General features: G+C 35.8%; 1 protein-coding gene across 1 annotated transcript in view; it reads right to left on the reverse strand.

The window, feature by feature from the left end:
* The window catches only part of lrp5 (low density lipoprotein receptor-related protein 5), a 63,875-nt gene extending 51,283 nt beyond the window's left edge, over positions 1-12,592 (reverse strand). The window contains exons 1-3 of the mRNA XM_059536531.1: positions 12,372-12,592; positions 2,555-2,755; positions 1,558-1,777 (exon numbers count right to left, since the gene is read on the reverse strand). Of these exons, the coding sequence (XP_059392514.1) occupies positions 1,558-1,777; positions 2,555-2,755; positions 12,372-12,453 (503 nt within the window). The 5' untranslated portion in view covers positions 12,454-12,592. The remainder of the gene's footprint in view (positions 1-1,557; positions 1,778-2,554; positions 2,756-12,371) is intronic.
* Positions 12,593-16,627: the final 4,035 nt, after the last annotated feature.

Consider the following 16,627-nt stretch of genomic DNA (forward strand, 5'->3'; position numbering starts at 1 on the left):
ATGTGAATGTATGTACATATTCACGCACACAGACAAAATGTGATATTGGACAAATATATTAATAAATATTTAACTTTTATATTTAGCAATTATTTTAGTAATTGTGTCATTATACTTATTCTATATATATGAAATGTATATTTAATTAAATATTTAGTAATTTAATATATCAATATATTTAATATAATATATTTAATTTATACGTCTAATCAGTTTGCTTATATATATATATATATATATATATATATATATATATATATATATATGTATGCATGCATATATGTATGTATAAATGCTGTCAAACAATTAATCATGATTAAATCGCATCCAATTTAAACGTTTTTGTTTACATAATATGTGTATTGTTGTGTATATTTATTATGTTGTGTATATATATATTGAAAATATTTACATGCATATATTTATATTCATATAATTTATATAAAATATAAATATATTTAATATATAAACGTAACATTTTCTGAAACATGCATGGGTGTGTATTTATATATACATAATAAATATACACAGTACACACACACATGCATTATGTTAACAAAAATTTTGTATAAAAAGAGAAATATGTATACTATATATAAAAATATTTAGTATAAAGATCTAATATAAAACAAAATCTATGCAATTTTTACTATGCAATATTGTTGGTATTACTTTATTAATATACTGTATTTTCCGGACTATAAGTCGCACTTTTTTTCATAGTTTGGCTTGTCCTATGACTTATAGTCAGGTGCGACTTATTTATCAAAATTAATTTGACATGAACCAAGAGAAATGAACCAAGAGAAAACATTACCGTCTACAGCCGCGAGAGGGCACTCTATGCAGCATAGATCATAGAGCGTCCTCTCGCGGCTGTAGACGGTAATGTTTTCTCTTGGTTCTTGGTTCTAAATAAATGCGACTTCTAGTCCATATAATATATATATAATATAATAATATTGTTATTATAATTACTGATGATGTTTTATGTGACAGATGACAGGAGTGAATTGCACTGCTTAAAATCTAATAAATCACAATAAAAACTAGACAAAAAAGCCTTAAAAATGTAATTTGCTGATATCACTGTTACAATCCCACAACTATAAGACACGGCACAGACAGTGACTCACATTACCTAACATTTCTCAAGCCAAGTACGTGCGTACAATTTAAGCCAGGGCTTAAGTAATGCGAGTGAGAGCCATCTCTCAGAACTCAAGTTACATGTTGCATATAAACACGCCAACCTAGCAGCAAAATCGGAGTGGACACACAAGTGGAATCTACTTCGGGCTTGACACACGGCACCAGGAGAGTAAAGGTTTGTCATGCAGGACCTACACACCGCACAACAACAGGAAACAGCCTGAACGCTACGTTGCATCCCAATCTCCCTTTTGGGGAGTTCTAATGGCCTATAAATAAACAACCAGGCCACGCATTAATGAACGCTGGGGGTCAAGGGTGAAAGGACGCATGCGGAGACCACCCACTGAATGGACGATGGGGATGAGAGAAAGAGGAAATGAGAGCAGAGAGGAAGGGACTGACCTATGAGCAGGGTTTAGCGCTATCGCTCTGGGCTGGTCGAGATCTTGCCAGAAGAGCACCTTACGAGAGGTGCCGTCCAAGCTGGCCACTTCGATGCGGTTCGTCTCAGAGTCGGTCCAGTAGAGTTTGCGTCCGAGCCAGTCACAGGCTAAGCCATCGGGAGAATCCAGACCTGATACCACCACCGTCTGCCCTTTGCCCAGTGTGGCCTCCTTCATAGCTGGAAAACAAGGCCTCCATTCAGTTCCACAACAGTATTATCAGTTTAGGCATACCTCAAATGTTTCATTCTGCCTCCAGATAATGATACAACATTAGGGCTGTGCTAAAGTAGGACTGCTGCACACAGAATTAATTAATATTAAAGTCCTACAAGACTTAAAAATTGTGCCAAACGGCATCTCGTAAACATTCACATGCATAGTTTGAATATGTGGAAGCACTGTGGTTATTTGCCAATATTATTCATATATATATATTTTTTAATTTTTTCTATCAGTCTATCCATCAACATTAAAATATATTTAACTGATGAATTTGGATATTTAATTTATAATTACATATCCATGCAATTTCAATAAATCCAGGATTTTTTTTTTATTCTGACTTGAGCATGAAAATTCAGCTTTGCCATCACAGGAATCAATTTAAAATTTCAAATTGTTTGGAAACAGAAAAGTCTGTGTAAACAAGTCATGTAATAGCCTTTTTGTAACATTACATCACAATACTACAGTTTTCACTGTATTTTGATCAAATAAATGCAGGTTTGGTGAACATAAAAGACTTTGGTAACACTTTAGTGTAAGGACCAATTCTTACTAATAACTAGTTGCTTATTATGTTAAATAAAAAAAAATGATAAATATAATTATATTAGATAAACATATTAGATATATTTAAAATATTAAATTAACTATTCCTTAAAAAAAAAAAAATAATAAATAAAAAAATAAAAAAAATTCTAGATTTCCTTGCCATAAAGCACTGATCTTACAGTTAGTAGAGAGGTTGTAGTAAGTCTGTTTGATGGCCTCTTCACTGACGTCCGTCCAGAATATCAGGCCCTCCGAGAAGAGAAAGTCTACTGCGGCGGCATCCTCAAGATCGCCGACAACTACAGTGGACTCTGTCCGCCCCACCTCTGCATCCACCAGCCGGACGTCCCGCCGGTTGGCAAAGAGCAACAAGGGAGAACCTGGAGGCAAAAGTCGGACATGACAAAAAATGTGAGCAAGATTTCATTTCACTTGGTTAAACCATCCTAAAAAATGAGGAACAGACAATAACATTTTCTTTACAAATTATGACTCCGCATTTCTGCTACCAAGGAATCTGCCATTTCAAAAAACGTGCTTCGTAATCCACTCCGTCTGTCTGCAGCAACCCAGGCTCCCTGTCTCTAAATAATCAGTGTTTTTCATGAACTCATCGCAATAAATGAGAGGCACATGTGACGCTCTCTGGGGAATGAATAGAAGAGGAAACAACGGAAATGTCTGCCCTTCATTTTGGCACCAAGACATCTCTACGGGGAATGCCAGTTGGCACCTCGCACCCATCCGCATGTGCCAGCAAACGCCACTCAAGTCGCAGTCAATAACTTCCAGGGGGTGAGGACATATGATGTCAGTAGATGCACAATGCCTATGGTGAGAGTGCTGAAGGTTGGGACGTCCTGCTGTGGTTTACCAGCATGCCACATGTTACCATCGAATAAGCAACTGCAGGTTTCGGTTATTCTGGGTGATGCTATTAATAATAACATGTAAAACTCCTCATAGGTAAATATTATCCATAAAAAGCCTAGTGGGTCATATTTGGTAAGCAAATTTCAACGGCCTCTAATTTATCAACACGATCAAAACTTGCAATCTACTACATGCTTCCTGTCATCTTTGCTGATTTTACGTTTTAGTATCATTCTAAAACTATTCCAAAATGGCATATTTTCCTCAGTTTGGGGCTTGAGTAAAACTGAGGTGTTTTCCCTCCTCAGTTATGAGATCCATATTCTCCTAAATCACATAAAAGCCTGATGCATCAAAATAAAGCTGGTTAAAGGTTCAAATCTAAAAAAGTAGAAGTATAATGACATCTGAGCCATTCATTGCCCATCTGCAGGATTCTTTTCTCACCCATTTTGTCAGATGCTATGTAAAAAGTCTGATCTTTTAGAAAAGTAAACAAACCACATGATTTCAGTTATAATTCATGTCTGTGGCATAAACTTTGCAGGATGAGTTACGTGCTAAAGTTTAATACCTGTGATTAGAGGTTTGCTTAGAGGCCAACCTAAAGCATGAGCAAAAGTAACAGCAATTCTTGCTTTATTTTGAGATTTCAACAGTCCTAAAGTGGCATTTTCCACCACGTGATCGCAGCTTTCTGCCCAGGCCGGTATCCACTAAGCAAGCAGTCTTACGAGACTACACAGTGCACAATATGTGATTTGGTGTTATCTGTAAGCAAACACCGCAGCAATTTCTGGCTTGAGGGTTATTTTATCAACAACCACCAGGAAGGAAAACCAGCACGTAAGTCTGTACGTTCTGTAAAGATCTTCTGTGGAAAAAAAGGTGCTAGCGAACCACCACAGATATATTTAAGAGTCATTACATTTAACTTTATGAATCACTGGCTAGCTGGGATAACATAACATATTTTTTTCAAAAAGAAATAAGTTCAAAAGTAAATATAGTTTGTTTTATAGCCATAATATTAAAATTATTCGCCTAATGTTATCAAAAAAAAGTTAAGAAAAAAAGTAAGGCATCCTCAACCACTAGTTTCTCCACATTATATGAAAATGAAAAAAACCCAACAAAAACTAAAACCACATTAGGCCAGGATAAATTATTAAATGTGTTCATTTATTTAAAATATATATGAACATTTATTTAAATCATACTTAAAGATTGTCAGACCTATTAAACTAGCTTAAAAGGTTGAACATAAATAAATGTTATGCTAGAAAATAGGGCTGTGCAAAAAACCGAATGCGATTTTCATGCGCATCTCATCAGTAAAGGCGCTCCTGTGATTAGAAGTACATCTCCAGCACGTGCCTTCAGATCAGGGTTGCCAGGTTATCAAAACAAATCCTGCCCACTTGCTTCTCAAAACTAGCCCAAACGCGTTTCCAGGAGGTTCCCCAATAAAAATTGCATCCCGGGGTTAAAATACACATTTCACGAGTTCACGCTTACATATAATTAGGAGAGGTATGATATGCATATTTGGCGTGCTGTCCGGAACCTAGAGTACCCCTTCCCCATCTATTTATAAAGTGAACTCAAAGTGAGGAGATGGGGTGGAGGAGGGATGCTGATAAACTGTCAATGGATAGCGGTAAGTCAGCGATATTTATATTATGGGATTGATTACTTGATTATGGTCCACCTGTGTTGATTAGGCTAAGCATCTGACGCGCTCCTCCCGAATCTTGTTAATAAAACATAATTTTTTGGCAGGGTTGCCTTGGTAAAAATGTGCATTTTAGGGGCTAAACATCACATTATTGGTATTGGGGTCGCTTCAACCCGCGGACATGAAAAACAACCGCTGACTTGGCAACACTGGTTCAGGTGGAGTGGCATTTACTACACAGAGCCGTAGTCTACCGACAAGCTACACAAAATCGCTTTCAAAATCGACAAAGAATCGCCTCGGATTTTGAAATCGATTTTGTGTGGAATTTCTGTGAACTACGGCTCTGTGTAGTAAAGGCCAACCAGTGTTGCCAAGACAACAATACAAATAACATGATGTTTAGCCCCTAAAATGCAAATTTTACCAATTGAACCCCGCCAAAAAATTTGTATTCTATCGCCCGGAACGAAACGCGATTGGGCTAGTTTTGAGAAGTAATTGGGCAGGTTTTGTTTTGAAAACCTGGCAATCCTGATCTGAACGCACGTGCTGGACATATACTACTAATCACAGGATTGCTTTTACTGACAATATACGCATGAAAATCGCATTCGATTTTTTGCACAGCCTTACTATAAAAATCAAACTTTTTTGAGCTAAAAAAGGTGAAAACTTTGAAGGAACTGAAGGAAGAGGAGATTTATGCCGGATGCTCAGAAGCTAGTCATGTCATTTAAATATAAGTGGCTTCCTGCTTAAGAATACACACAGAGTTTTGGTCAAAAATTTAAATACACTTCGCAGTACCCACAAAATAAAAAAGAAAAGAGAGAAATCATACAAAATATCAGGTTATTTTTTTTTACTGACCTGAATGAGACATTTCACATAAAGGATGTTTACATAAAGTCCACAAGAGAAATTCAAATAGTTGAATTTATAAAAATGACCCTGTTCAAAAGTTTACATACGCTTGATTCCTAATCCTTTTTTTTTTTACCTGGATGATCTACAGCTTTTTTTTTTTTTTTTTTAGTTGTTCATGAGTTCTTCAGAAAATCCTTCAGGTCCCACAAATTCTTTGGTTTTGAACCCTTTCCAACAATGACTGTATGATTTTCAGATCAATCTTTCCACACTGAGGACAACTGAGGGACTATTACAAAAAGTTCAAGCACTCACTGACGCTCCAGAAGGAAAAACGATCCATTAAAATTCAGGGGTGTAAACTTTTGAACAAAAATGAAGATGTGTACATTTTTATTATTTTGCCTAAATATCTTCTTTTTTATTTATTTTTATTTAGTACTGCCCGTCAAATGCTACAGAAGATACTTACATGTTTCCCAGAAGACAAAATATACCCTGTTCTTCAAGTTCAGAAAGTTTTCACCTTCTGGAGCATCAGTGAGGGTTTGAACCCACTTTAATAGCTGCACATGAGTCCCTCAGTTGTCTTCAGTGTGAAAAGATTGATCTCAAAATCATACAGTTACTACTGGAAAGGGTTCAATTACACAGATGCTATAGTTTAACTGTTCAGGACAAACAAGGGACTCAGGAACAACTATCACAAAAAAATCTCACTCCGGTAACAACACACTATTAAGAATCAAGCGTATGTAAACTTTTGAACTGGGTCATTTTTTTTAATTCAACTATTATATTCTATTGTGGACTGTATTTAAACGTCTTTTGTGTGAAATATCTTAATTAGGTCAGTACTAAATGCATTTTGGTCTCTCTTATTTCAGTCAAATAATTAACATATTGCAGGTACTGTTGACCACAACTGTATGCATTTAGTCATTTCCACATAGAACACTGTTGAGAAGTCAGATTTTATAGATACTTACCTCTATCCTGGGTCGTTTAAAACGATTTAAGAACAAAATTTCCAAGACAAATTACCAAATGCAAAACCAAATGTTTGAACTCCACTTTTCCTACAGTTGTCGCAAACCAAATGCCCAGCTAAGACCGCAAGAAGTGTCTTGCAATAATTTGGCAAGTTTAAACACAACTTTAGCGTGACTTACAGTTGTATACACTTCATCCAAACACAGCACTCCGTCTACTAAACACTGACAGAGGCGTGAAGTACACACACTGCGTAAGCAACAGACCCCACACATCAAACAATAATTGCTCGTCCTCATTCCATCTAGCCCACAGATTGTTTCTTCAATCATTTTGTCCAACTCTTTCACTCCTTTCTTCCATCTTTCCGACTACAAAGACAGATGTGCTCAAATCACTGTGAAAAGGAGATGCAGGTCTATTCTTTCTTCTTATCAGCCAGACTATTCAAGCATATACATATTACACAGTTTGGTGGGACTATTGGCAATGTGCATGGCATTTAAGCAGCATAATTGCAGCATATGCCTCCATCTGCACAGAAAAGCCTTTGGAATGGTCCAGCAGAGCCTGGGAGGACTCTGACACCTCCTTCCCCGGCGACCACAGAGCAGTGGGGATTAAAAAGATAACCTCGTCCCAACAGCTGCACTGTTTTATGAGAGAGACAGACCTCTGCAGCCCAAATGTGCAAGAAAAAACACCATCACCACCAGCATGATGCAGAAGAACCACAAACAGCCCCCCCACCACCACAATCTCCCACCCAAATAGAAGATTACTCCATTCATTTCAGTTAATACAACCAAACACATTAGCTGATGGACAGCTAGGGTATGGTTCAAGAAAAGCAGATTCTCAGTCTTGGGGTTCTCTCTTTATCACTTTATGTGTGTTTGGAGAGAAATAACATTCTTGATGTTCATTCTAGGTTTTTTTAATTTATTGTTCTGGGTCTATAAAAAAAAAAAAAAAAAGATTTATAAATTTCATGACATTCACTAAGGACAAATCATATGTGGCCCTGGAGCACAAAACCAGTCTTAAATCGCTGGGGTATATTTTTAGCAATAGCCAAAAATACATTGTATGGGTCAAAATTATCGTTTTTTATGCAAAAAACCATTAGGATATTAAGTAAAGATCATCTTCCATGAAGATATTTTGTAAATTTCCTACTGTATATCAAAACGTAATTTTTGATTAGAAATATGCATTGCTAAAAATTCATTTGAAAATCTTTAAAGGTGATTTTCTCAGACGTTTTGATTTTTTTTTTTTGCAGACTCAGATTACAGATATTCAAATAGTTGTAAATCGGACAAATATTGTCCTATCCTAACAAACAATACATCAAAGGAAAGCTTATTTATTCAGCTTTTAGATGATTTAGAAAATTAACACTTAAGACTGGTTTTGTAGTCCAGGGAATGAATAAATGGATGGATGGATGGATAGAAAGGGTGGAGTAGTTCAACTTACTCACGGTTCGGTTTGTATCTAGGTTTTAGAGTCACGGTTTTGGTATGGTTAAATATGTGCTATATTTAGGGGAAAAACTATACTGTCAAATTAAAATAAAGAAAATAAGAATAATCTAACTAGTACAAGCAACAGAAAAAAAACAAAAAAAACAGTGATTGTCAGTTTTTTTAGAAGGGTAACATTAGTTTTTAGGTACAGAAATTGATTAAAGTAATCAAATGTAAAATAGCATTGCATAATTTACGGAATAAATTAAAGATTATTCTTTATTAAAGTTACAAAAGCTATTCAGTCAAGAGCAGTTAGTGATTTCCTTGTTGTTGCTGTATGATTAATATTAATAATATAGAAAGTGCTGTGATATTATCCAGCGCCTGAAAATAGTCCCTAGCTAGTTGCAGAGTTGCTGTGGACTATTTTCAGGTGCTGTGAAATTTTAAATAGGTAAAATATTGAAACTCTTTGATCATTTTTGAGCGAGACGCTAAAGGTCTAATCAGATTCAATGATCTATGCTAAGCTACAGCTAAAGTGCTACAACCAGACCCGGAGATCGGCTGAATGGATTCGAAAATGGTAAAACTCAACTGTTTATCTCTAGGGGAGCTGGAAAATGAGCCTATTTTCAAAAATAGAGGAGTGTTCCTTTAAGTTGAACCGCGGTTCTGGTGCACGTTGAACCATGTGTGGAGAACTGTACGGTTCGATTTTTTTTTACTAAGAACCGTTCCACCCCTAATAGACAGACAGATAGATAGAATTGTTTTGACAAACTTTGCTTTTCTAGCTTGCCTTTTTGCAAATTTCTTTGTTTTTACTTTACAGAAACGTCATTAGAAGCCACTCAAAGGCTCATGACAGGAGTTTCTGCAAGTTAACAACTTCTGTGGACACAAATCTTTCTTACCGAGCACATCTGAGCTCACTAAGAGAAAGAAAAGGGAAAACAGATGAACTCCAGCAACTTTGTAATGGTTTTAGAGGCAACATGCCAGATATCTAGAAGACAAAAGCAAAGCGAGCCTCATTTCAATGGACATTGCGGCTTACTAGAGGAAACAGAATCAGTCAAAGTCCAGCAATAAATTTCAGCCTCAGCGTGAAGATCGCTAATCTCCCCAAACAGACGTCCCTAGGAGAACTCATATCCAATTTATTCCAGAGCACCCATATGACTTAGGAACTTCCGTTCTTCTCTGACTTTTGTAGTGCCAGGAGGGGGAGTTGAGAGCACCTGGGCCCACCGGGCTCCTCCTTTGTAGAGGAAGAGCACAAAGAAACAGCTGAAGGAGTCTGAGCTTGTCACCAGAATTAACCGTCTTCAGAAGGGAGGAGCACAAAGGAGCAAACACATGAAGAGTCCTGGAAAGTGAGGAAAAGAGCTTCAAATAAAAAGCTGCTCAGCCCATTCATATCTCCTTTTTCTTCCTCTGTCCTCAATATCCTTTAACCTGCCTGATCTGCCTGATTACGATCAAAACCGGTCGCTCACTTCCTCCAACCCTTATCAGCAAGAGACCATACAGTAAAGCTAGAGATTGTGTTAAAGAAAACACACAAGTAAGTATGCAAACATTTTTTTTTTTTTTAATGTGAACTCTGAGACACCTTTTTATGATCCTAATTAAATAATTCACACCTATCTATCTATCTGTCTATCTATCTATCAGGTATAACTTGCCTATACATTTTCGAAAGAATTTTAAACTGAATTAACGATTCAAAACACAAAAGAGTGCTGCATGTCCTGGATAAAAAATAGGGACTGGTTGTTACATTTCCTTCACTTTCCTCCAAAAAATCCTTTCATTCAAATGCAAACTTGTTTAATTAGCTTAAGAAGTGATTGACATTGGCAGTAGGAGCTTGACAATTGCATCAAAAGTTATGTGGTTTTTGTTATGCTAAAATTCAACAAGGCCTTTTGTTGTTCACCTGTGTTGAATTAGCATTACATGCAACAGATTTTACTCCATCACTTTCATCTCGGAATACACACACACACACACAAATACAATGGGTTACAACTTATTAAATTTGTATTAATACTATAGAAAAACCAGGCTTTGCCATTTGCTGTTGTTTCCTGGCAGACATTTCCAACCTTACATTGTGACATGTCAACAAATGAACCACTCACTGACGTGACCGGAATAAATACTTTTTTTTTCTTCTCAAGATGCATTTAAGAACACCAAGCCCAAACTCCAAAGAGAAATAACATGACAGTCTGTTCTCAAAATTGCAATATAACAGCTTGTAATAACTCAACAGCAGCTGCATACAAACAATGCAGGCCTGCATTAATTTAAGTACTTCATAACGCCAAAATCAGAACATTTCATCCAATAAGTATATTTTGTTCCCTCACTCTTAACAATGAAGGTTCTTCAATGGTTCTTTGCACCAGCAAGTTCTTCACATTGCAGTTTTTCAATTTGGTTTACAGTTTTCTAAAGCACCCATCTATTAATGGTTTCCCACAGCAAAAGAGAATTAAATTGTTTGTTGTGGAACTTATTTTCCACTAGATTCTCCAATAGAATCAGGCTGTAAAATCTTCTTAGATCTAACAGGAACCTTTATTTTTTACAGGACTGGATTAAATCCATGTTGTTCTAACAATTTAGTAACACTATATTATAATGTTTAATACAAGTTCAATCACCATGCAAAAAAGTCTAATACTAGTCTAATACAAAATGGACCATGTAGCTGTTGATAAATGTTTGGAATAAAGTTCTGGATAGAAGATAAACAAATATGAGTTAAGGTACATAATATGACTCAATCCATCTGAATTAAACTATTCACACGGTTCTGCTTCCTTGCCCCAGAAATAACACCAAACCAGAGTTCAATCTCTCTCTCTTTCTCTCTAGGCGTGAATACAAACATCCCAGCAAACCAAAAATGAGTACATGGTGCTAAAACTATAATTATTTAAGCACTGGCCTGTTTGAACGGCAATTTCTCACCAGCAAATGTCACAGGAAAGATTTCAGCGATGCTTCTTTATAACACTATGAAACTATAGGGTATTAATAATTTGTGTCCAGGGTTTTTAAAATAGACATTTCCATGTATACTTATTTTTGCTCATATATAGTAGCTATATACACAAGCTGATAAATCTTACACAAAATTAAAAGTGTTTAGCCTTTCTTTTATAAATTTTACCCATTCATCATTTATTACCTTATGTCAAGACTACAATTTTAAGAATTCATTTATTACTCTGCAGGTCCATTTTAAATGAACTAGTTAATATAGTTAGAAACAAGAAATGGTGACTATGACAGACATAACATTCATACATCTACATTTCCCCTAAAACATAAACATTTAAAATTTAGGACCCATTAGTAACTCTTTAACTTTCAAACTAATTACTTGTTAAGCACTAGTCGTATTTGTTTAGGTTATGAATGTGATTATAAAGTGTTTCCAAGAAAATCTAGCTCTTTATATAGCCTACTGGGGGTCTTTGAGCTGGCTGAGAGTCTTTATTTTAATAAACTTCAGCAGTGTTTTTGTTGAAATTGCTATAGTTTATCCGCCAACTTGTCTGTTACACTATTCGCATAAAGTTCGGGTAAAATAGCCGTTTTTAAAAGTCAATTTAATAAGTTTGCACTCTTTTTTTCACTCTATTTGACATCCGACACCACCGAGGCCTCCGTAACACACAAACAGAGCAGTTTGCAAGTCTTGTGAGTTTAAAAAACCCCGACCAAACATGTCAAAAACGACCAAAAAAGTTGATTTTTATCTTTAAAGTTTCCAGAAGTGCACATCTCGGTTAACAAATCCAACGCAGACTAGTTAAAACCAGCTCAACTTTACGCAGACTTAACTCATTAAAGCTTTCCCTCAAACCTACAGTTGCATTTCTAAATATGTAAACGTTCAAAATACACGCTCCTGCGAAACAAAACAAAACAAAAATACGCCAAAGTTTGCGAAGCTGACCGTACGCAAGATTGTTTCGCGCTCGTGCGTTTTACTTTGTATCACATTGTTCGCGGTGATATAATGACTTCAACACCTCAGACTTAGAACCGAAGGAAAAACTCCACAAAAACTATTTTACTCACCACGAATCACCGTCAGACTACAACAAAGCAGCAGTCCCAGCAATAAAATCTCCATCGCAAGCGCTCCCTGCTTTAATTCCATAATCCCAGCTCCATTTCTTCGAGGTATCGGTGTTAGGAGAAAGTTAGCAGTCCGTAGGTCGATCAGTCGGACTTTTTTTCGCCCGAGCGACTCTTCTAGCGATAGTAGAAGAGGCACGAGGAGGGGAATGACTGACAGCGGAAACTGATCGACGTCATCAAGTGGGATTGCCTCTCCAGTCCATTGGAATAGCAGAGCGAGCTGAAGACGCAGTGTAAACTGTTAGTCAGTTCGAAATAGTAAAATAGCAGTGCAGTCGGCAGTCGGCCGGTCATTCTCGCAAAATAAATGTTACTTTTATATTTAAACAATGCATTCTGTGGATAAAATTAGGCTATATTTATGTATGTAAAAAAATGTGTGTATATATATATATATATATATATATGCCTATATATATATATATATATATATATATATATATATATATATATATATATATATATATGTTTGTATGTATGTATGTAAATATATATATATATATATATGTAAACACACACACACACACATATATATATATATATATATATATATATATATATATATATATATATATATATATATATATATATATATATATATATATATATATATATATATATATATAATTCAAGAGTAAATCTGTATTTTTTCCACTTGAGTTTTTATGTTGTATTTTGTTCGTTACCATGATGGCGTTTTATGTTTTTGTGTGTATACTCTTTCTTTATGTTATTATTGGCTACAGTTGCTGGAGAGGCCAATCTTGATGAACTTGATGAACTTTTAGTCATCATGTGGGCAACCAGAGCTGTTATCATTACATTTTACAGTAACAAATAGATTTTAATCACTCAAGCAGGGTTCAATATTAACATTGTAAGATTTATTGACATATACAGTTAGGAGATGCCAATAAATATAGTCAAACTACATCAACACTGTCAAATATTGTTTTAAATGGCTAATTGCATTTGTGAAACAGAGACATTAGGTTTGTTTCTATAAAGAAATTGGCTTTCAGAAATAAACCGGCTTAGAAAAATGTTCACTAGAATAAAAAAAAGTGTGAAAGCTTGGCGTGGTAATGTAAGCAGAGATGGACAGAATTGTTAAACTGCCAATTCTGACATGTGCTGACTTTAAATCAGTGCATTCCACTTTTTATTATTTAGATTTAATAATGCTTAATTGTGATGTTTTAAATCATTGGACCATCTATATGGACCATCTATATATAAACCATGATTTGTTAACAGGAAAGGGTCGTGATGAAGGGGGCCCACTATAGGTTCACTGTGGTATAGCATACTCATCAGCCCCAGTGGAAGGTGAGGGACATGAGATCACCATTCTGAAAGTTTCATTTCTGTTTTTTGTTTTCTAAAATAAGGGGTGGTTCAAAGTTGTGTCATTTCACTGGAATGGAAGTGAAGTTATGTTCTATAAGTAATTTATGATTAACAGTCTTCCACTAAGACAGACTTCCACTTTTATATACTCAAGAACTCCTGCGACTTAAATATAATAAAATAAATAATAAAAATAAGACATTTATAATAATAAAAATAAGAAATTTAAAATGAGACCTACATGATTCTATTGTTCAGATGCAGTGAGATTATAGAGCTGTAAAATTTGTGACCCTTGACCACAAAACCAGTCATAAGGGTAATTTTTTTTTTTCGAAATTGAGATTTATACACCATCTGAAAGCTGAATACATACATACATCTCATTGATGTATGGTTTGTTAGGACCAGACAATTTTTGGTTGAGATACAACTATTTGAAAATCTGGAAGGATGCAAAAAAATCTAAATACTGAGAAAATTGCCTTTAAAGTTGTCCAAATGAAGTTCTTAGCAATGTATATTACTAATCAAAAATGAAGTTTTGATATATTTGCAGAAGGACATTTACAAAATATCTTCATGGAACATGATCTTTACTTAAAATCCCAAAGATTTTTGGCATAAAAGAAAAATCTAGAATTTTGACCCATACAATTTATTTTTGGCTATTGCTACAAATATACCCCAGCGACTTAAGACCATCGGTCCATCGTCACATATGGTGCTGGGAGAACATAAGGAGTCAAATGTGATTTTAGTGTCATAGTCTTTTTCTCTGGAGAACGATTTGAAAGGCAGGAGAAATAACTGAGCAATCAAAGAGATCTCATTCAATCTTGGGAGAACTTGAGACATATTTGGGTTCTCTGATAAGAGACTGTCAAATGAGTACTGACATATTTTCAAGTCTATTTTTAAATAGAACAATCTGAAAAGTAGAAGAAATGATTGAGATATTAAGGAAATATTACTTGGTCTCGAAAGAACTTGATTAGACATTTGAGTTCTGATTGCAGATTCTCAAATTCCAGTCCTGAAACATTATGATACTTATTCACATTAGTGTCTTCTGTGGTTTTTCCCTCAGGAGAACAATCTGAGAAACAACTGAGATATTAAAAAGATATTGCTTTGTCAGGGAGAGATAAAAGCTTTAATCTGCATACAATCTGCTTTGTAAGTGAATGACAGATCAATTCTTCTTTGTACTTCAAAAAAACATCAGCTTAAACATGCCAAGCTTGGCACAGTTTCTCCTGTTTGTTGATAGTCTGTTTTGTTTCTTCTTGCTTGTTTGAAAGCTCACATTATAAAAGAGTGGAATACAATATGCAAATTATTTTTCGGCCTCTTTCATGAGTCCTAAGGTGCCGTAAACATGAAGGATCAAACCGTAACCCCCGGCAGACTAAAAACACTCATTGGGCTGAATGGTAAAGTTCTGCAACCAACTCCAAATCCAAAGTGAAAGCACATGTGCGCGGTAGTGCGTGTGAGTGAAGCAGGCAGTAATTCCCGGGCCTAGAGAAATATGCTGTAATGAAACCTGCCTTTACAGTCACCTGTGCAATATAGCTCTCGGCGTTCTCTTTGATCCACCGAGCACTGCACGCAAATAAATAAAAAAAAACACTTTCTCCGCTGCATGTTGTTACTTTTGAATATTAGCCTTTGTATTAATGCATCCAAGACCTAATGAAAGACATATTTTGTGCGTAACAGATGCCATCTGGAACAAGTCCTCTTAAAACAAAGGGTTTTTAGAGGCATCATGTCAATGTGCTTTGCACTAACCCTGTTGCTTGCTACCTACTTCTCACTGGACATTCATAGTCAGGATTTCATAGTCGGCCTGAAGCCGTGGTGAAATATGTGTCTGCCTCTTAGTTACACAAGCAAGGCAAACAAGGATATTCTGTTGAAAGCTGTAGCAAATAAACGGCTAATAGCTAGTATCAATACCAAACCATCAAAACAAATGAGAGGTCCACTGTTTTGTTTGGAGAGCGAAGTAAATGTTTTATTGGAAACTTGTCGGTGTTGTTTCTGTTCTGGCATGAAGTAAAAATCTAGGATGTCAAATGTCAAAAGAAATTGAGAGATTGGGAAATTTTGAGGCCTGAGACAATTCCTTTGGAAATTACAGAAATGCATCATTCGACAAGAAATGTGGTAATCATAGGTTCTTTTTTAAGGCCAGATCAGGTCAGCAACTAGTTGCACAACTGCCTGCAGAGGATAACAATGAACTCCAAACCCTGTCCGGTGCTTCTCTAATAAAATCCACATTTCACATAACTCTTGTTTCCCCCCAAAACAAAACCGTCCCCTGGTGAGTTTGTTGTAAAGGTGTCGGCCCACCTTCCTTCCATCTCATTATTTGCCTCCTTGCCAATTAAACTTCCAGACCTTTAAAATTAGACAATGTGCATCGCACGTTTCCAAGGTGCAATTATTGGCCGACAGATGTGGCTTGTTTATGTGTGGCATCTTGTTTACTCCAAAGAGAGATGGATATGCACTACTCATAAAACACTTTGACACTATGGGAAACCTGGGGCCCACTGGCTCCAAAATTAAGACCATGGACCCCTTGAACTTACACATCCTTTTCTGTTTGGTGATCAACAGATTTTTTCAAATTTTCTATGCTGATTTGATATAACCATTGTACATATGGTTAAATGTGTTAAAAAGAGCCGAGAGGACCAGCTAAAAGCATTAAGTTAGTCAAAACATTTAAAGAATTTACCCAAAATTACAACGAAGTCAAAAATACATCAAAAAAAGTAAATAACAGTTTAAAATATAACCTGGGAGGCTGTTTGCGTTCATGTTTT

This window comes from Carassius carassius, chromosome 43 (genome assembly GCF_963082965.1).
Source record: "Carassius carassius chromosome 43, fCarCar2.1, whole genome shotgun sequence".
In the NCBI taxonomy this organism is placed as follows: Eukaryota; Metazoa; Chordata; class Actinopteri; order Cypriniformes; family Cyprinidae; genus Carassius; species Carassius carassius.